The sequence below is a fragment of the Hypanus sabinus genome, chromosome 1, assembly GCF_030144855.1.
Source record: "Hypanus sabinus isolate sHypSab1 chromosome 1, sHypSab1.hap1, whole genome shotgun sequence".
Taxonomy (NCBI): domain Eukaryota; kingdom Metazoa; phylum Chordata; class Chondrichthyes; order Myliobatiformes; family Dasyatidae; genus Hypanus; species Hypanus sabinus.
The window spans coordinates 47,697,964-47,719,858 of NC_082706.1; the positions used below are offsets into that span (position 1 = coordinate 47,697,964).

At 39.8% G+C, this 21,895-nt stretch overlaps 1 protein-coding gene across 1 annotated transcript; it reads right to left on the reverse strand.

Annotated features, from left to right (window-relative positions):
• Positions 1–676: 676 nt before the first annotated feature.
• Positions 677–8,919, reverse strand: LOC132399565 (probable G-protein coupled receptor 139). Its single transcript, XM_059980110.1, has 2 exons — positions 8,820–8,919; positions 677–1,578 (listed from the first exon to the last, which is right to left on the reverse strand). Exons 1-2 carry the CDS (start codon positions 8,917–8,919, stop codon positions 677–679), a joined length of 1,002 nt encoding a protein of 333 aa, XP_059836093.1.
• Between the last annotated feature and the right edge of the window lie 12,976 nt (positions 8,920–21,895).

Genomic DNA, 21,895 nt, shown 5'->3' on the forward strand with positions numbered 1-21,895 from the left:
CTCTTAATTTTGGGGTTATTTTAATCTGTGCCTTATTTTGGAGCCATTGCACTGCACCGTTGTCACTGTTGTGCAATATGCTATTGTGTGCAGTGCCTCAAATGTTAAAATCTTTCCTATAATATTGTGGTAATAAAATCTCTTTGAGAAAATTTGGAAAATGTTGCTAATTTCTATGACATGCTTTTGCACGGAGTATCGTTTTATTGTGTTATTCCCCAATGTACGCTGTTAGAATTTGGTGACTTTTCGGATGATTTTGTGTTCATGCCTGTCTTATTTGCAGTCTGCAGAGGCTCTAAGTCCGTGTGGTTGATTTCAGTGAGATTGGGCAGCAGTTGTCGAAGTGATTCTATTTTCATCTGTGCTTGGTGGGGGGGGGGGGGTGCGGGTGATATGAAATTTTCATTATTTTCTTGGATAGCATTGTTGTGATCTTTAGTTTGTTTTCTTTTTAGCTCTGGTTGTAATTTATGTTTTATTTGATTTAACATGTTTCTCTTATTCTATATTACCACGGTTTATTTTGCATTTTCTTGCAAAGGCGAGATATTGTACTATACGTTGCTGCTTAAGATTGTTCCTGTAATGTCTGTGGGACAAATTCTACCAGACTGCAACATTTTCCTTGTCTTCTCGTTCCCTGTGCACACAACAGTCTTGCTTACCGATATTGTCAAGGTTGTCGCTTTTTCAGAAATGTGATAATCTGTTTGAATGGATATTTCAGTGAATTTTTTAACTCCTCTCTGAACTTCTGCTGAGTCGCTGCATAAATGCCAGTGTTTGTGCAGCAGCTCAGGAGCAAGAGCATGTAGCCGGCCTCTTCCAAGATGAACACGGGGTCATCATATCCCGTGTAGGTCAACGTGTTTGTGATTCGATGGTAGAGGAAATGGATGATATATATCATCCACAGGAGAACAAAACTGCCGGAAATGGCGAAAAGTAAAACAACGGACCTTTTTCTGTTCTCCATTTCAGGATCATTGTGATTGTGTCGGCGTAGTGCTTTGCGTGCTTTACTCGCCACAATAATGAATCTAACAGTCAAGACGTTGAATAACACGATGAGAAAGAAAGGGAGGAAGGGGGTTGCGATGCAATTAAAAACAGAATATATTATCCACAGCGGAGAGGTGTAGAAGTTAGCTTTTGTGTGGCAATACCACGGCGTACCGTTGATAACCTGCATCGGTTCAAATTTAAAGTACCAAACGATATTTTGCAAACAGCCCAGCGTGAAAACTGTCCTAACCACGGCGGTCGCCACCTTCTTCGTGCAGTATCTGTTCTTCAGCTTGCCGCAACAAATTGCTACAAAGCGATCGAATGTGAAGGCAACCGTCAACCAAACGGAAATGTCCATCGATGCGTAAATAAGGACGATTTTGCTACTGCATATTGGCGTTATTGACATTATACTAACTGGGAAGTAAATGCCAACAATCTTATTCAGTATCACTCCAGTCATGACGACAAGAAGGTCCGACGCTGCCATACTAACCAGGTAGCAACTGATACCTTTAGAGAGGCCGCATTTCCCACGGGACAGGATCACTATTACAGCGATATTAGCTGAAAGAAAACAGATACGATTAAACTAAGGGCTGTCATCCTGTACAAAAGATTATGTCGACATCAGTAATTTGACATTTTCTGAATAGAATTGAAAGCAAAGTATAAGGTACGTTTGAGAGTGGTGACGTTATCATTACATTGCAGTAACTGTTAATGAAGTGATATGAGAACGGCATTGAATAGCCCAACATATAATGTAGCGTGTGTATAAGGAGGGAAAGAGTTAAACTATTAAGTGAATTAAAATCGTCTTCCATCACATTCTCGTTGGCTGACCAGTTTCTGAAAATAATACTGTTTCCATTTTAAACTACAATTTTATAGAGTAAAGCAACATTCCGTCATTCACCACTTAAAGCGACAACCATTCGGCAAAAGCTTCAATCCTGCTGTCACTAATCTATGTTAATTGAACTACCAGCGACAGTGTTTGACGATTTCTTATTTCTATAAACATAGCACAGCGTCAAGTGAATTGTACATCGAATTCGAGCCAGCTGAGGTATAATTAAATAGCAAACCTTTCCGATCACACTCAAATCCAAGTTTGGACAAATGGCGTTGTTTTAGAAAGAAAAAAACTGTGCTCTAATAAATTCATGATAAGGTTTAGAAACAATGGTGTAACGATAAATGTTCTTTTTGGAAAGTTATATCTGTTTCTCTCATTTTTGGCGTTGTCCGGCCTTTGCATGCCTCTTTAGTTTTATTGGAACTTCCCAAATTGGACGAACTCAGTCTCTATCTCCAAGATATCCTTCGGTCTTCGGTCTTATTACTAAATTGCCATATACTTAAGCGTCAAACTTAAGCGTCATATCCGCAGCTCCCAAGCATGGAAAAGTAACAAATGAGTTATACATTATTCAGTTTGAATCTGTTTTGGCCTGCCTGAATGGAACGATTATGAGCATATATTTTAACAATCCATTCTGGTGTCCTTGAAATATAAATCAACGACTGTATTCCTTTCCATAGATGCTGCCTGACCTGCTGAGTTCCTCCAGCATTTTTTTTTTGTGTGTTGGCTGTACATCCCCTTCCCAGCACAGTCAGATTCCACTGCAACAATATATCACCTTTAAACCTATATAAGTATATACATTTTCCAATTAAAAAAAAAGCTCCGAAGCAATTTTTTTGCAGCTTGTTATCTGTTAAAGAATATTTTCAAGGACGAAATGGACATTGGAAAATAATCTTCATTATTAACATCATTCCATGAGCCGACCACAAGTTGTCACGGAGGGTTTCTAATCTCTGTAACTTTACCTGGGCCAAATGCTAAGGAAGTACACCCGCCTATGAGAGAAGACCGATGTGGATTATCAGTTGTGCTTGCTTCGTGACACGGAATGTTCAAAGCCTATGCTCCTATCGATATGTTGATCACTATCATATGAAAAAATTTTCTCCGTTCCTATAGGTTTTGAGTGCTTGTTGATTATTCTGCATTACTGATGAGACAGAGATCTGAGAACCCCATTTAGAGAGGAGCAATAACTGAAGGTATGCATCATGAGTAAGCAAAAACACCACGAATACGCACATATGAAATTTAATCTTAATACATTACCAGGAATACCGGCAGCTGCAAGTATGGGGTAATAAATAGAGTACACGAGACCGTTCGCTGGTTCATGCATTGCCTCACTATTGTGGTAGGTGGTGAACAATGCGACCCAGGACATTTTTATACATCTGAACCCAATCCCCAGCGAGGCAATTAAGCGGCAAAACACTATTACTAGTTTACACATAACTGAAAATGGACAAACATAAAGCAATTTTCATTCTCTCATTGTTATAATACGGTGTCTTTATTGCGGTTCGACAACTGCAAGAACCGGGTATATAACTATATCTCGTGATCTGCTACTTTTTCACGCATTATTCTGGTTGAGCTGCCTCGCCCTGCCAGTAAATGGAAAACAACCCAGGAGGCCCTTTAATTTAACATGTAATCCCTGAAACCCCTGTGCGCAACCTTGTCACTGCGCCTACCTTAGTCATTGTTACCAAAGGGCCACTTCGGTCTGTTCACCCCACCCCCCCCGCCCTCCCACTTAAGAATGATCAAGACACGATACGAGATATCTCAGACCCTGGCACCAGGAATACAACATACCATTCTGGCATCTCGTTCTCATCCTCAGAACCTCCTGTCTGTTCCCCAAACTAACTAATTCCCGATCAACATAGCGCTCCTCTTCTTCACATTTCTTTTCCAAGTCTCAGTGGCAGACACAGAGCAGAAACCTAACAATTGTGCCTTCCTCTGTTAGGCACAGCACCCCTAAAGTATGCGAAGTTATATAGGTTTTAAGGGGTATGGTTCTGCACTGGCTCTTTAATCCCTTCTCTTTCTTGAATGTCACATAGTTTTCTGTGAATAATACATGTCACTACTCTCTATAAGTCGTATCTGTTAAGAGAGATAAGTCGCTAACCCCTGGTGGGATTTAGACCAGGTTATTTAATGAATTATGAGACCACATTGTCGGGCCCTTGACCAATATTTCCTTGTCATCTCTAGCCACAGGCGAGGTCCCAATGGACTGCTAAATTTTTAATGTTGTATTTCTATTTATGAAGAGAACAATGGAAAATCTTGGGAACTATAGATCTAATAAAGAATGGTGAGGTCACACTTGGAACGTTGTAAGCACTTCTCTAAGTCAAATTAGAGAAGGTTCAAAGAAGGTTCCCAAAAATGGTTTCAGATTTTAGCTGTCTGTCTTATGAAAAGTGTTTGATGGCTCTGGGTCTGTATTCACTGGAATTCAGACGATTGAGGGGTGACATTAAAACCTTTCGAAAGGTGGAAGGCCTTGATTGAATGGATGTGGAGAACATGATTGCAATATTGGGATTGTAAAGTAAGACTCTAATGTAAGACCGGATTGCAATACTGTAGAATAGAGGGACTGCCTTTTAGAACGGAGATGAGGAAGAAATTCATTAGCCAGAATGTGGTGATCTGTGGATTGTGCTGCCATAAGCAGCTGAGGAGGACACGTCAGCATCTGTATTAAAACAAAGGTTGATAGATTCAAGATTGGTCTGGGCATAAAGAGAAGCGGGTGGAAGGCTGTGAGGGAAAATGGATCAGCCTTGATGTAATGGCGGAGCAGACTGAATGGGCCAAATGGACGATTTCTGCTCCTATGCCTTTTTGTCTAAGAAGCCTATTTAATTCTTTCTGAACTGATGTCATTTTTCTTCGTTTGGAGGATTACATGTATTAATGTAGTCTGACTTAATATGCACCGAGATTTTGCTTTAGTATATTTATAAATTCTGCAGTGAATTTTTTAGGTAAGGATCATATCACTATATTTATCTTACAGTATATTGTATTTCCTTCGTTTTTCTCTTGAAATTTGTGCTCGTGCTATTGAATGTGTACTCGATTCAGCCGGCTACCTCTCTCTTAAGATTTTAATTTCCTTTGAAAATCTCTTTTTAAAGTTTGTTTTTCTCAATTCATTACAAATTTTTGCATTTCAGAATCAGAGTCAGGTTTATTATCACCAGCATATGGCGAAATGTAAACTTAGCGGCAGCAGTACAAAGCAACAAATGACGAATATACAAAATTTGGGATAAATTACAACAGTATATATAGATATACATATTAATCAGCTGAATTAAGAATAATAGCGCAAAAACAGGAATAGAAATGTGAGGTAGTTTTCGTTAGATCAATGTCCATTTAGAAATCGGAATGAGAATGGGAAAGCTGTTCCCGAAGTGCTGAATGTGTGCCGTCAGGCTACTGTACCTTCCTGACGATTACAATGAGAAGACGGCATGTCCTGGGCGATGGCGGTCCTTAATAATGGACGCCGACTTTCTGAAGCACTGCTCCCTGAAGATATCTTAAAGTCTACTGAGGCCAGTACCCAGTGACGTATTTATCTAATTTTACATCTTTTGGTAGCTTCGTTTGAACATGTGCAGTTGCAGCTCCACACCCACCCCATACCAGACGATGAAGCCTGTCAATGCCTTCCACCGTACATGTGCAGGCGATTTCGAGTACTTTAGGTGATACCCCTAATCTCTTCAATCCCCTGATGAAATCTAGCCACTGTTTTACCTTCGTTATAGCTGCGTGGGTATGTTGGGACCAGGTTAGATCCTCAGAGATACTGACATCCAGATACTTGAATTTTCTCATGCCTCCATTATGAAACATCTATGAAGGTTTGGTCGTATGCCCTCGTCTTGGTATAGATGGAGTAGACCAGTGGTCTAAGCACACATTCCTGAGGTGTGCCAGTGTTTATCGTCAGCTAGTAGGACATTTTATCAGTAATCTGCATAGATTGTTGCGGTCTGGCCAGGAAGTGGATGAACGAATTGCAGAGGGAGGTACAGAGGTTCTTTAGCTTTTCAATCAGGACTGTGAGAATGATGCTGTTGAACGTTGATCTATATTCGATGATTAGCATCCTGACATAGGTGTTTGTATTGTCTAGGTGGTCTCGTGCCGCATGAAGAACCATTGAGATTATGTCTGCCGCAGCCCAATTATGGCGATACTGTGGGACTTGGTCCCTTCTGAGGAAAATGTTGATTCTAGCCATGAACAGCCTCCCAAAGCACTTCATCATTGCATGATGAACCACTGCATAGCACTGATATAAATACTGAGCAATATGCTATTGCATGAGATCTTCAAATATTTCAAGTGTTTTGAATTATTGACGTAATATAATGTTGTTGAGAGTATAAACAATTCGCAAGGTATGATGACCTGTTTTGTTTTATTATTTAGGGAGTTTTTATTGCGTCAGTGCTCATGTGTGCCATTAGTGTGGTGCTAAATGTAAGGTAATTTACGCTCAGTGTCGTCATCGGCATTCTGAAGATGCTCTATATGTGTTTTCTGTTGAAGTAATTTTATTTCATCAGGGCTTAGCAGAACAGTATTTTCGCTATACTCTCGTATAGCATTGTTTTGGGCTCTCGGTCGATTTGTTTCTCGCCGTTGTGTTACTTCATGCTTTGTTTGGTTTAATGTATCCACTGGTATTTGTCAGAACCACCGATTCCGCCGTGCAGTAGATTCGGCAATTGCGCTTGTGAATATACACCTGGCAGCTAATTATTATTTCATTGAGATAGTATTGAACACCATTCATTTCGTCGTAGTATTTGTCGAGAATTTTGCATAGCTACGTTTAGATGTCTGCATTCCGCCTTGCCTGAGAAATTGGACTGTCGAGTCAAATGACGCCGAAGTCTAGCGTTATTCGTTTTATTCTCCGTTGTTCTTTTCAGCAGTGCAGGCTTCGTTTTCCATTTGAGAGCTGTAGTTAACGGCCCCCTTTGGCCTGGCGTTTATTGTTTTCTTTTTCCTTTAACACTGTTAGCATTAAAGTCTGTGAACTATCGGTCTGCTTCAGTGTCTCTCACTCCGCACGTGGGACATAAACGCAAGTCTCGACCACACAAAGATGGACCCAGCAGGCAGAGAACAGCTGATCTTGGTCATGAGATTCATTGGTCAGAGTGATACGTCGAGGCAACAACGGACAGTTGTACTTCCGATGTATAAACTCTTGCTTCTGTATCTATCCTGACAGAAAGATCTTGACAAGGAATCGAGCAGCAAAGTTTGAACAGTGTCGTTTTGACATTGGTGGCTTGTGGAGACAGTGCCTTTATTGTGTGTGCATATCTTGACTCTACATTCAGAGAGTCCCGAGTCTACATTCCGAGCTTCTTTCATCTATGTTGAGTTTTTCCGTTATCCATTCCACGTTTTTCAAGTCGCAAGTACCCAGGTCCCCAGCTTTGTCCTCCGTGCCTCAGATCTGCAGAACCAATGAGGGCTTCAAGCAAGGTTATCAATTGTTTCAACAAATCACCATTCAAGTCAATCGTGTAAAGTCTGGAAGAGCCCTAATCCAGAAGCTCACTGCTGGCTGGATTTACCTTATCAAGAGTATTTTTAACCTCCTGATGAAAGTACAATTGGAATGATTGAAGTTTCATGTATCAAATTTAAACGGATCTACAGGGATCCAGCTAGCTTAGGGATGAAAGAATATTGTCCATGCTGTTGTGATCTGTAAAATAGAGAATATATCCTAATTGCCTCTGGGAAAAAATTGAAAGGTAAGATACCATGAGCAAGATTTGAAAAGGTCCCTTCTCCAGGTTTCAGGTTTCAAGTTTCATGTTATCAAGATTTCCCCAGGACATTTCTCTATGTTCACAAGTTTTTGCTTTTTTTTTTCCAGAATTATTCCGAGGCTTAGTCAATGTGTTTATATGTTTTCAATGTCCTGCCCTCCTCAAGGTCTCACTAGTTACCCTCTTTGCCCCGCCCGATGTCTATTGATCTCAGTCTGTTGCGAATCCCAGACCTCCCAGGCTCTTCCCAGTCTCTCAGTCTGTGGTTCCCAGGACTCTCAGGATTTCCCGTTCTCTGTCTGTTGCGTTTCCCAGGTATTTCAGTCTCTCTAGATCCCCGAGTATCCCTGCCTCTCTAGCTTTCCCTGCCTTCCACTTAGCGTTTCTCTACTCAACCTTGGATCTGGAGTTTTCGGGTCTTCCTGGGACATCAGATGCCAACTGTAGGGAAGGGGTCTTATAGTGACTTCTGGCCTGTGCAGAAAGTTGGAGCATTGGGCTCTGAGGTGTTTAGATCACCTAAATTTGTCAATTGTTTCTTATCAACAGTTATTAATGGCTTAAATGTTTCTTGTGTTTTTCTTGAGCAACTCGCTTTGCAATGCGGTTTCCTGGTTCTTCCGGTTTAACTTTATTTTGATAGGCTAACGGACAGAGTGTTAGTTTTATTATTGAAGCAGATGCCCGATTAGTTCCAATTGGAGGATTCTACTTACAAAAATGATTTCTCTCATGGTATCATTTGTCGAGATACCTCTGTATAGGCTTTTGTTTCTGTCTCTATAGAAACATTGTTTGACTCAGATACTATCAGTGCACTCAATGACACATACAGCAACATCACTGAAGGACATCTTGGACGAATCCCTCACCCGGGACTTCCGCAAAACACAGGTCTGTGTCGCCTCAGGGGCTGCGCCTAGAGAGGGGGACGCTGTCAACACCATGAATTCGGCAGAGCAGCTGATTCGGCCATTGCACATGTTCGGTATTATTATTTGATTCTGATAGCATTTAACTGTATTATTTCCGCCGTATTATTCGTCGAGACTTGCGCATATCTACACTTCGTTGTCTGCATTTTGCCTTACCGGAGACATTGGACTGTCGAGTCAACTGATTCTGAAGACAAGCGGTATTCGTTTTATTCTTAAAGTTCTTCTCAGTAGCAGTGTAGGCTCCATTTTCCATTTGAGCGTTTTAGTCAACAGCCCTACTTAACCGAGTGTTTTTGTTTTATTTTCCGTTAAGCGTTGTTCGCATTAAACTTTGTAAACTACCGACCTACTTCAGAGACACATGGGCCATATCCGTAACTGTATTAAGTTTATTTTTATTATTATTCTACGTTGATCTGCTTTCGTTGAACATTCATTTTCATGAAGGATAATGTGGAAAAACACTGTTGATGAGAATTGCTCCTGCATGCTGTAATGTACGGATCAATTTCTGTTTATCGATAATATACAATTATTGTGAATATGTTTATTTCTGAATTACATGCGTATTCTTCTTCTCTTAGCTGCTTTATTCACTCAGTTGTAAGTGGACTTAGTATCATTTCTTTTTTCTCGGCCCAAGCTGGTAAAACCATAGGGATGGGCATTGTCAGCACACGTTTCCTAATTGCTAAGAACTTTTGGACTGTTCTAGTGGTGTTTAGTATCATGGCTTTCTGGAGATTGGCATAATTATTGGTCTGTAGGCCGAATTGTTGAATGCTGTTGTGTCGTGACTTTGTAATGATACCATTTGTATATATTACTTTTGGGACAACGTAAACAAACCCCGTTCACATCCCAACAACGCACACAAAATGCTGGTAGAACACAGCAGGCCAGGCAGCATCGATAGGGAGAAGCGCTGTCGACGTTTCGGGCCGAGACACTTCGTCAGGACTAACCGAAAGGAAAGATAGTAAGAGATTTGAAAGTATTGGGGGAGGGGGAAATGTGAACTATCTTACTACTTCTTGAATCCCCCCTACTCTCAATGGAAAAAAATGCCTGTCCACGCAGATCTATCTATCTCCCTCATAATTTTAAATACCTCTATCAAGTACCGCCTCAACCTTGTACGCTCCAAAGAATAAAGACCTAACGTTTTCAACCCTTCCCTGTAACTTAGGTGCTGAAACCCAGGTAATATTCTAGCAAATCTCTTCTGTACTCTCTCTATTTTGTTGACAACTTTCCTATAATTCGGTGACCAGAACTGTACACAATATTCCAAATTTAGCCTCACCAATGCCTTGTACAATTTTAACATTACAGCCCAACTCCTATACTCAATGCTCTGATTTATAAAGGCCAACATACCAAAAGTTATGTTCACCAACCTGCCCATATGAGATTCCACCTTTAAGGAACTACGCACCATTATTCCTAGATAACTCTGTTCTACTGCATTCCTCAATGTCCTACCATTTAACATGTATGTCCTATTTTGATTAGTCTTACCAAAATGTAGCACCTCACACTTATCAGCATTAACCTCATACGCCATCTTTCAGCCCACACTTCTAACTAGCCTAAATCTTTCTACAAGCTTTGAAAACCAAGTTCATTATCCGCAACGCCACCTATCTTAGTATCATCCGCATACTTACTAATCCAATTTGCCACCCCATCATCCAGATCATTAATGTATATGAGAAACAACAGTGGCCCCACTACGGATCGTTGAGGCAAACGACTAGTCACCGGCATACAACCTGACAATAAGTTATCCACCACTACTCTCTGGCATCTCCCATCCAGCTACTGTTGAATCCATTTTACTACATCAATATTAATACCTAAACATTGAACCTTCATAAACAACATTCCGTATTGAACCTTGTCAAATCCTTACTGAAGTCCATATAGACAACACCCACTGTTTTACCCTCGTCAAACTTCCTACTAACCTCTTCAAAAATTCAATAAGATTTGTTAAACATGACCTTCCACGCACAAATCCATGTTGACTATTCATGATCAGACCCCGTCTATCAACATATTTATATATACCATCACTAAGAATACTTTCCATTAATTTATCCACCACTGACGTCAAACGTACAGGCCGATAGTTGCTAGGTTTACTCAATGGAACCACATGAACAATCCGCCAATCCTCCGGCATCATCACCGTTTCTAATGACATTTGTAATATTTCTGTTGAGCCCCTTCTATTTCTGCACTAACTTCCCTCAAGGTCCTAGGGAAATCCTGTTAGGACCTTGAAACTTATCCACTTTTATATTATTTTTAAAAAGCCTGTATTTCCTCTTATTTAATCATCATAGGTTCCATAACTAACCTACGTGTTTCCCTTACCTTAAACAATTCAATATCCTTCTGCTTAGTGAATGCCAAAGAAAAGAACTTGTTCAAATTCTCCTCCAACTCTTTGGCTCCACACATAGCTCTCCATTCTGAGTCTCTAAGGGACAAATTTCATCCCTCACTATCCTTTAGCTATTAATATAACTGTAGAACCCCTTCCGATTTATTTTCACCTTACTTGCCAAAGCAACATCATATCTTTTTTTGGCTTTTCTAATTTCTTTCTGAAGATTCTTTTTACCTTTATATTCCTCGAGCACCTCATTTATTCCAGGCTGCCTGTATATTTTGTAGATCTCTCTCTTTTTCCGAACCAAGTTTCCAATATCAATTCAAAACCATGGCTCTCTCAAACGTTTAACCTTTCCTTTCAACCTAACAGGAACATAACGATCCGGCACCGTCAAAATTTCATCTTTAAATACCTCAATTTCTCTATTACATCCTTCCCATCAAGCACATTGTCCCAATCCACTCCTAAATCCTTTCGCATCTCCTCAAAGTTAGCCTTTCTCCAATCAAAAATCTCAACTCTGCGTCCAAACCTATTCTTCTCCAGAATTATAATGAAACTAATGACATTGTGATCACTGAACCCGAAGTGCTCTCCAACACATACCTCAGTCACCTGAGTTATGCTGCAAAATACTATCCTGCACATTTTGCAAATTCCAAACCATCCAGCCGTTTTACAGAATGGACATCCCAGTCTATGTGTGGAAAATTAATACCTCCCACAATCACAACCCTGTGCTTACTACAAAGATATGTTATCTCCTTACAAATTTGCTCCTTTAATTCTCGCTCCAGATTAGGTGGTCTATAATACATCAATTCCTCCCAAATAGCCTCCATAGGCGAATCCTCTAATCTATCCTGCCAAAGCACCGCTGTAATATTTTCTCTGACAAGCAATGCAACACCTCCCCTTCTTGACCCTCCGATTCTATCACGCCTGAAGCAACAAAATGCTTGAATATTCAGTTACCAATTACATCCCTCCTGCAACCATGTTTCACTAACAGCTACAACATCATATTTTCAGGTATCAATCCATGCTCTAACTTCATACACCTTTCTTAAACGCACCTAGCATTAAAATAAATGCACTGAATAAATTCTCCACCTCGTACACTCTATTTATCCCAAACGGTGCAACCAGATTTACTATCGTCTTTTTCTTCCTTCTCTTCTGTCTGAGCGCTACCCTTCTCTATCACCTGCCTATCCTCCCTCGCAAAATGTCTACAAGCTTTCTGTTCTTGTGAACTAACCTCCTCTGCCCTATTCTCTTCAATTTGATTCCCACCCCCCGACCATTCTAGTTCAAAGTCTTCCCAAGTAAGCTTAGCAAATCTCCCCGCCAGGACATTAGTCCCCCTACGATTCAGTGCAACCAGTCCCTTTTGTGCAGCTCCCATCTGCCCCAAAAGAGATCCCAATGATCCAGAAACTTGAATCTCTGCCCCTTGCTCCAATCCCTCTGCCACGCATTTATCTTCCACCTCATTCCATTCCTGCCCTCACTTTCGCATGGCACAGGCATTACTACCGAGATTACTACCTTTGCTGTCCTTCTTCTCAACTCCTTTCCTAACTCTCTATATTCTCCTTTCAGGACCCCTTCTCTTTTCCTACCTATGTCATTGGTAAGTATATGTACCACGACCTCTGGCTTCTCAGCCTTCCATTTCAGGATCAGACGCGATCAGAAACAATCCAGAACCTGGCACCATGGAGGCAAACTACCATCCTTGTCTCCTGACTGCGTCTACAGAATCACCTACCTGACCCCGTAACGGTCGAGTGTCCTATTACTAAAGACTTCTTCTTCCTTTTCCTACCTTTCTGAGCTACAGGGTCGGACTCTTTGCTTTAGGCACGGGCACTGTTGCTTCCCCCAGGTAGGCTGCCCGCCCAACAGTACTCAAATAGGAGTACTTAATTTCAAGGTGTACAAACACTGGGATGCTCTATTTTACCTGACTCTTCCCTTCCCTCTCCTAACCGTGGCGCACCTGTCTGCTTCCTGTGGCCCTGCTGTGACCACCTGCCTGTATCTCCTCTCAATCAACTCCTCACTCTCCCTGAACAGACGAAGCTCTTTGAACTGCAGCTCCAGTTCATAACACGGTCCCTTAAGTGCTTCAGCTCGGCGCACCTGGCGCAGATGTGGTTGTCCGGGATGCTAGGAATCTCCAGGACCTCCCACATCCGACAGCAAGAACAACAGGCTGCCCTCACACTGATAATTCCCTCTTTCCTCAAATTAGTGTAAAAATTGAAATCTAAACCTACCCTGTCTCGCCCGTTTCCTTCTAAGCCCGTTGAACCAAAGCCCTTCAGCCTGTATTCTGCTTACGGCTCACTCCGCTGTGCGCAAACAATGCTGCCGGCTGTGTAAAGCTGTGTTCCTTTTAAATATTCAGTGTTTCCCTGTCCGACGTCACACGCCTGCGCAGTCCTGCCTCTCTTAATCCCGATGAGAAGAAAACAAATTAAATGGCTCCCGCGGCACCCCCGATCTGATTCTCAGATTTCCTTCTGCAGCTTAAACCCGAATCAGAATTTCTGTCATTTCAAATGTTCCGCGCTTCACTGCCCGACGTCACACGCCTGCGCTGTTCCGCCTCTCTTAACCCCGATGAGAAGCAAAACTCAAAATGGCCCCCGCAGCGTTCCTGTTCAGACTCTCAGCCTTCCTCCTGCAAATTCTCCAATATCGCTCGGATGTCCTCCATGGAGGGCCATGCCTTTCCTTTCGTTAACTATTTCTTCGATAGTGATAATTTCTTCATTTTTGGGGGCTCGCCAGTCATTTAGGTATAGTGTTGCATATGCATATGCTTGCGTAGAGTGCTGAACCGTTTTCGTTGGTGAAAATTCATCCTGCGTTCATCTGACTACTGTAAATTTTCGTGTAATTTTGTTTTGTCACTTTTTCCTCTTCCTCCTTCTGCAATAAATAGCGGTAAACTAAGCGCTTTTGTGTGCAAATATTGTTTTCTAAATTCTGCCATTTCAGTTTTTCGTTTTTCTTTTTAAGATTTCTAGATCGGTTTTGGACCAAAATATTATGCCAAAAGAATATATTAATATGGTACAGCTGAAATGTCTATTGCCTTTTTTATATGTATTTTTTTTACTAGAGAGCTCTGTTTAAAATACTTTCTTCAGCTTGAAAGTGATTTTAGGAAGTTTCCTCTTTATTGCACTTTTATTTATTTTCCATCAAAAGCTGGAGCGACCATCTCGAACTTACCCAGCCTTAGATGGTCCTATAATATCGGTGGGGGCGAGGTGCGAGCATCCTTCAGGAGGGTGTACACAAGAAAATCCGATGGCCCAGTCTATATATGAAGCCCAAAATTAAAGAGATCAATTGGCTACACTGTTCATTGAGAACTGTAACCTCTCTTTGGCAGTATGCAGACCCATCTGCTTCAACCAGGCTTCAATTATACTGGTACTCAGGAAGAACATGGTGACATACCTCAAGAATTATCTTCTCGTAGCAGCTGCATTTATGTGGAGTTTCTGACGAATAATATACCAACTCCGGACATAAATGAGACGTAGAACCTGTCCGACTTGCCTATCGCAGCAATAGGTCCACAGCAAATGTCAACTCATTGTCTCTTAACACAATCCTGGCATGCAGTATTTGTACAACAAATCTACACGCATGTTGTTGCTGTCTATCAAAAGCAGCAGCTCATTGCGGCTTTCTGAAGATTTACATGATATTGTTGTTTCGCCCTAATTGTTTAAAGCTATGGTGTAGTGCCCATGGCATGATGCCATTTGTATATATTACTCTTGGGACAATGTATACCTTGTTCATGTTCTAAAGGTATTCAGTTTCCTCCTTTAATTCAGCATATTTCTGCTTTATTTCATTTGTCGAGTTATATAAGGTATGCGTACGTGGAATGCCCATATCGAATAAGTAAGTTGTTTCTAATTGTTTATCCTGTATTATTATATCCCGACAGTTTTACGGATTGTCCAGTGTGTAATAACGGACAGATCGTAATGTAATTTCTGGAAGTCTGACTCTAAATCTGTTTCAGGCTTACATTCATGATAAGATATTGTTTCTGTTTTTCAGGTTTTATTTGAGAACAAGGTTTTGGTGTATGAAGGTTGGCAAATGATAATGCCTATGCAAGTACAGTAATCAGATTTAGTGAAGGATCTGCAAGATTCCTGAGTGTGTTGTACAGTTTATGGTTTCTGCTTTCATTTTCTGTATTTAACGTCTTGAATTTGCTTGTCTCTTATGTTGTATTTTCAACAAATGTTTGTGTTAACCTCTTGATCTTATATTATCACATACAACACTTCTGTTTTCTGGGAAGAGGTATCTAAATCTGAATCGGATGTTCGTTGTCGACAGCTGGTCAGCTCAGATCGTGTGGATGTCTTCCAGAGTGGGTCATGTTCTTTAATTTGTTAACCTTTCCTTCAATAGTAATTATGTCTTAATTTATCTGAGTTGTGGTCTCATTTATGTTTTGTGGCATGTGCCGCTTATCAGAATTGCACATGTTTGTGTGAAATGTTGAACCCTGTTTTGGCTGATGAAAACACATTCTTAGCAATTTTATCTCATTTGTGTAGCTTTTTAATGTAAATTTTTCTTCTTTTTTTTTTCCGGCTGCACTAAATAGCGTGAATCCACGCACTATCTAGTCTTTGCAAAGTTTTCTGACATTTGTCATTTCAGTTCTTACATTTCATCAGATATTATGATGATTATGATTATGGTATGGCATTTTTCTTTATTTCTTCTCAGTTGATGCACGAAAAATCTGAGATACGGTCATAGCGAAACATTCTTATTTACAATTGCAAAGAACTTTCCGACTGTTCTGCTGGTGTTTAGTATTGGCACTTTCTGAAGATGTACATGGATTTTGGGCAGTGTAGGCCTATTATGTAATGCATTTCTGTAGTGACTTTGGAATGACGCTAGTTTTATATATTACTATCGGAACAATGTATATCTTTTTAGAGGTCCAAAACCTTTCAATTTCCTCTTTTCATTCAGAATATTTTTAAAGTTTCCCCTTATTACCTGGGTTTCAGCAGCTGAGTTACAGGGAAAGACTGAACAAATTAGTTCTTTATTCTTTGGAGCGTAGAAAGTTGAGGGAGGACTTGATAGGGGCATTTAAAATTATGAGGGGGATAGATAGAGTTGGCGTGGATAGGCTTTTTCCATTGAGAGTAGGGGAGATTCAAGCAAGAGGCCAGGAGTTGAGAGTTAGGGGGCAAATGTTTAGGGGTAACACGAGGGGGAATTTCTTTACTCAGAGAGTGGTAGCTGTGTGGAACGAGCTTCCAGTAGTAGTGGTAGAGGCAGGCTGGGTATTGTCATTTAAAGTAAAATTGGATAAATATATTTTCACAGGGAAGGAATTTATGGGCTGAGTGCGTGTCAGTGGGACTAGGTGAGAGTAAGAGTTCGGCATGGACTAGAAGGGCCGAGATGGCTTGTTTCTGTGCTGTAATTGTTATATGGTTATACGGTTGTTGATTTCTGTATGTTGTGTCTGTTTGTTAATGGATATATCTATAAATTAAGTTGTTCTTGCATGTTTATCATTTATTATTATATCTAGACGGTTATTATTGATTCTGCTATTTGTAATAACTGATCGGTCAAAATATAATTTGTGATAATCGGATTCCAGGAACTGGATCAGACTTTCTTTATAGTGAAATTTAATCTCATTTGTAGGCTTGTATTTTGATGTAACATTCTGATGAATAATTTTTGCTACTTGATTGACACTGAGTAACATATCAAGTATTCTTAAACTGTTACATGATCCTGTAGTGTCCTGGATTGTTGCTGTTTTTTTCTTTGCGTTTTTCTAATTTTATCATCTTAAATTTGCTGTTCTTTTGTTCTGTATTTTGATTTTGTTTTTCTATTCATCACCTGCTCCCGTATTGCTCCGGGATTCCTTTCTGTTTTTGCTAAGAGGTCTCCAACTTTGAGCCAGGAGTTTGACGCTTCCTTTGAACGTCATGCTGTTCCATTTATTAATCTTTTCTTGAATGGTGATGTTGTCTTCATTTCCTCGGTTGTGGTCTCATTGAATTTTAGTTGTGTATTCTTCTTATGGGAATTGCATATGTTTGCGTGAAGTGTTGATTCTTGATGTCGCTGATGAATGTATATTCTTAGAAGTTTCTCGGATGGCAGGGGGGATTTCTAATGGTTGTTATTCATCATCCCCTTTCTGTCCTATGCAATGTTAATGTAAGCGTTTTCCGATGTACATATTCTTTTCTGAAATTTGTCATTTCAGTTCTAATTTTTCTCAGTCAAAAAATCCAGATCCGTTTTGGACCAGTATATTCTGCCAAAAGAATACATTAATATCTGCAAATCGGATGTATTTGTAAAATTTGCTATATTTTTATTGCTGAGTTCTTTGGCAGATTTCTGGAAGCCTTGAAGTACATTCCGTACTTATCACGCTGTGATCTATTTTCTTTACTTGTTGCACCATTCTTTATTTTTAATGCTCATGTTTATATCTTTCGAAAATAGTTCTACTATTTGAATTAATTTGTTTACCTTAACTGATGAAGGAACATATAATTTCAAATCACCCATGTATAATAAGTTTGTTAAGGCATTGCGTTCTTTTCGATTCGATGCCCTATTTTAGGCCGATTCAGTAAATTAGAGCTGATATAAGGAAACGTATTCCAGAGTCGTCTGGGAAAACACCTCTGTTTCCTGTGATTGCGGTGGTTGTTCTTTTATTGGTTGTTGATAGATAGGTGGAATTCAGTACGTCAATACTCCATCAGATATTGCAGTAATTCCACAAGTATTGTTGTAGTTTATAAATATATTGAGAAGTTCTATTAAATATATGTGTCAGTCAAATACCTTTGGTATTCAATTTAGCAACATGAAAGATTTCTGCTTTTCCGTCGGGCTAGATTTAGAGTTGCAATATATATTATCTGTTGTTCTTTACATCCTGTCAATCCTTATAGCATTCTTTCTGCTCTTCTGTAAGTATATTGCGGTTATCTAATCGAGTGGTGATTGATTGCGGAGTACATGATGTTATAATTTTATTTGTAATTTGTAAGCAAGTATTAGGATCACACTTTGATAGATCATTCGTGATTTTCCCTTTAGGTAACATTATGTTTTACCTTCAGTCTAAAATTAAGGCACTTATTCAGGATTTTTAAGAAAAAATCCATTAATCGGTAAGGATGAAGGCAAATAAGTGTTTATAACAAAAATATTAATTCGATTACTTCCAGTACTTTTTTCAGTTGTGGGTATTATCTCCGGATTTGTTAGTATTCTGTGCTCGGCCTGATGGCATCTTGGTGCATCAAGTTTAGTTTCAATGCCATATATAACCGTTTTTCATTGTTTCTGAACTGATAATTCTGTTTTCTGCATCTGCAGCATTTGATGTATCTATTTAGTCTGGCTTTGTATGCACCAGACTTTTGCTTAAGTTTGTCCATAAATCATACCCTGCTTTTTTCGGCAGATATAATCTTGTATGGACATTATATTTTCTTAGTATTTCATTAGCCTTCCGGTGAATATTCCTCCTCGGGTTATCCTCTATATATTCAATTAGGCTGGCTATTTTTGCTATTAAGATTGCATTTTATGTAATTTCTTCAAACTCTTTTGCCATTTCGGCGTTCTAATTTCATTACTCAGTTCTGAATTTTTGAGGGAAAAATTCCCTCACTGTTAATCAAATAAAAGAGGAAATTGCTCAAGAGCTGGAAGATTAACAGTGGTTATACTTCACTACATTGCACTCAACGTCAGTAAGACCAACGATTGCAATCCTCATTAAGGGTAAGACTGGGGAATACACACCCGTCCTCATAGATCGTTTAGAATTGGAAAGCGTGAGCAATTTCACATTTCTTGATGTCAACATCTGTAAGATCTATCTCGAGCCCTGTATATCAATGGAGTTAAAGGGGAGGCACTACAGCGGCTGTATGTCATCTGGACTTTGTGGCATTTGCTATGTCAGCAACATTTCTACAGATGTACTTTGGAGAGTATTATAACTGGCCGTATCACCGCCTGGTACGGTGAGGGAAGTGGGGGAGGGGGGGTGGTGCTGCGGGTGGCGAGATTAGACACTGCACAGGAACAAAATAAGCTGCAGAAAATCGTGAGCATTCAGTTCCGTCACAGACAATAGCCTCTGTAGCATCCAGAACATTCTCAAATAATGATGCTTCAAAAAGGCAGCATCCATCATTAGGGATCCACAATGCCCAGGTAACGCCCCCTTCTCATTATTAGAAGCGAGACGGTGGTACAAGAGCCTGAAGGCTCACACGCAAAGAATAAAGAACAGCTTCGTTCTGCTATCAGATTTCTGAATAGACAGTGTTTATTATTATTTATTACAATTCACTGCTGCTGCAGAAACAGCACTTTTCCCGACATATGTCGGTGATATTGAGTCCCATTCTGATTCTGATTTTCCACTCTCACAAGTTTTCATAGGCTTTGAAGAAACTGGTGCTGACAATATTCTTATTATCTCACTGCAATCCATTTGCTTGCTGAAATCCAAGATACATATATGAATCATTTTCATCCAACAAAGGTTATTTATCTGCTGATCTGTTTTATATTCTACTAGCTGTATTGCATATGTCTTTATGTTTAATATTCTGCACTAACCTAGTACACAGTTCATGTTTATGTCTTTGGAAAATAATTTTACTATTTGAATTAATTGTGTAGCATTACTCATGTAAGAACGGTTAATTTCAAATAGTCCATGTATAGAAGAAATGTCAAGATTGAGGATAGATAACATCCAACCTGATGGCATGAATATCAATGCATCGAACTTCCAGTAATAACTCCCACCCCTTCACCTTTCCCCATTCCTGTTTTCCTTAACATGCCATCATCTCTCTCTAGTCGCCCCTGTCACTTTCTTCTGAGGCCTTCTCTCCTCTTCTATCAGATTTCCCTTTCTCCACCCAGTTAACTATTTCAATTCACTTCTCAGGTCTTTACTTCACCCTGCCCCCTCTCTCAGTTTCACCTATTATCTTGTACTTCCCTTTTCCTTCTCCTCCCTACTTTCTTGATATGACTTCTATTTTTTTTTCCTGTCCTGATGAAGGATCTCGGGAAACGCTGAAGCGTTGACTAATTTCTCTTTTCCTTCGTTTGTTGTGGTTCTCCAGCATTTCGTATTTGTTGCTTTGATATCCAGCAGCTGCAGGGTTTATCCCGTTTGACTTTTTCCCCTTTTTGATAGCCTATTTTCGTCCGATTTAGTACATGATATAGCGGGTTTGAAGTTAAACAGAGCTATAGTGGCTTTAGAAAATCGCCCTGGATAATTAATCGGTTTTTGATAACGTTGGGTGTTATTTATTGTTTTTTAATGCAATAGATCGAGTGGTTACAGTATGGCAACGCTTCATCAGATGTTAAAGGAATTTTGGAAGTACTCAGTGTGTGCCAGGAACTTCAATTCACCATGATATGGGACAGAGTCAAATGCTTTACGACAGTCAATATATGAAAAGGAGATATTTCTGATTTTCTGCCGGTCTTGATTTAGAATTACAGAATCCATTAACAGTTGTTCTTTACACCATTTTATATCCTTGTGGCATCGTTTCTGTTCTTCCACATTATATTGCGGTTATCTAGGTGAAGAGTAATTAGTTGCGGGATGCGTGATTCCAACCATTTGAAGCATATCCATCGTACCTTCATGTGTTCGCTTTTCTTCAGTTCTCTGAATGATATTTTCCCTCCTTAATCTTGATTGCTACTTGATCGTTTGTGTTTGTTGGTATATCGGTGCTCGGGTTGGTGACGCTTTACTGCGTCGAAATGAGTTTCAGTACACTGTATTACCTATTTTCATTGTTCCAGATCTGCCAATTGTGTTTTGTTTGTCTGATATACATCATGTACCCGCGTAGTCTGATGTTGCATGCACCAAACGTTTGTTGTAGTGCGTTGATTATTTCTACAATGCCTTTGAACGGCGGATCGTGCCTTATCTGGAACATATAGTTCCCCATATTTCATTACTTTCTTGCTCGATATATCTATTTGATAAACCATTACGTGGACTATTCCTTCTCTGAAAGATTCCGTTTTGAATCTTAATCTCTTCTGCCATTGCTGTGCTCTTAATTTTGGGGCTATTTTAATCTGTGCCCTATTTTGGAGCGATTGCACTGCACCGTTGTTACTGTTGTGCAATAGGTCATTGTTTGTAGTATTTCAAATGTGAAAAGCTTTACTAGCTATATTGGTAAAATAATATTGTCAAGAGAATTAGCAGTTTTTGCACATAGTATCGTTTTGTTAGGTCTTTACCCAATGTATTCTGTTATCATGTGTTGAATTTTCGGATGTTTTCGTCTACATACCTGTCTTATTTGTAGTCTGTATAGTCTAAGACTGTGTTGTTCGTTTTAGTTAGATTGTGCAGCAGTTGTTCAAGTGATTCTATTTTTCATCAGTGCTTGGGGGCGGGGTGGCGGCGTGTGGTGTGAGATCTTCATTATTTTCTTGTATAGCATTGTTTTGATCTTTAGTTTGTTTTCTCTTTTGCTCTTGTGGTAATTCATGTTTTATTTGATTTAACATTTTGCTGCTCTTCTTTATTACTGTTGTTTATTGTGCATTTGCTTGCCAAGGCGAGATATTGTACTATACGCTGTTGATTACGATTGTTCCTGAAAGGTTTGTGGGACAAATTCTACCAGACTCCAAGATTTTCTTTGTCTTTTCGTTTCGTTTAGTGCGCACACCACAGTCTTGT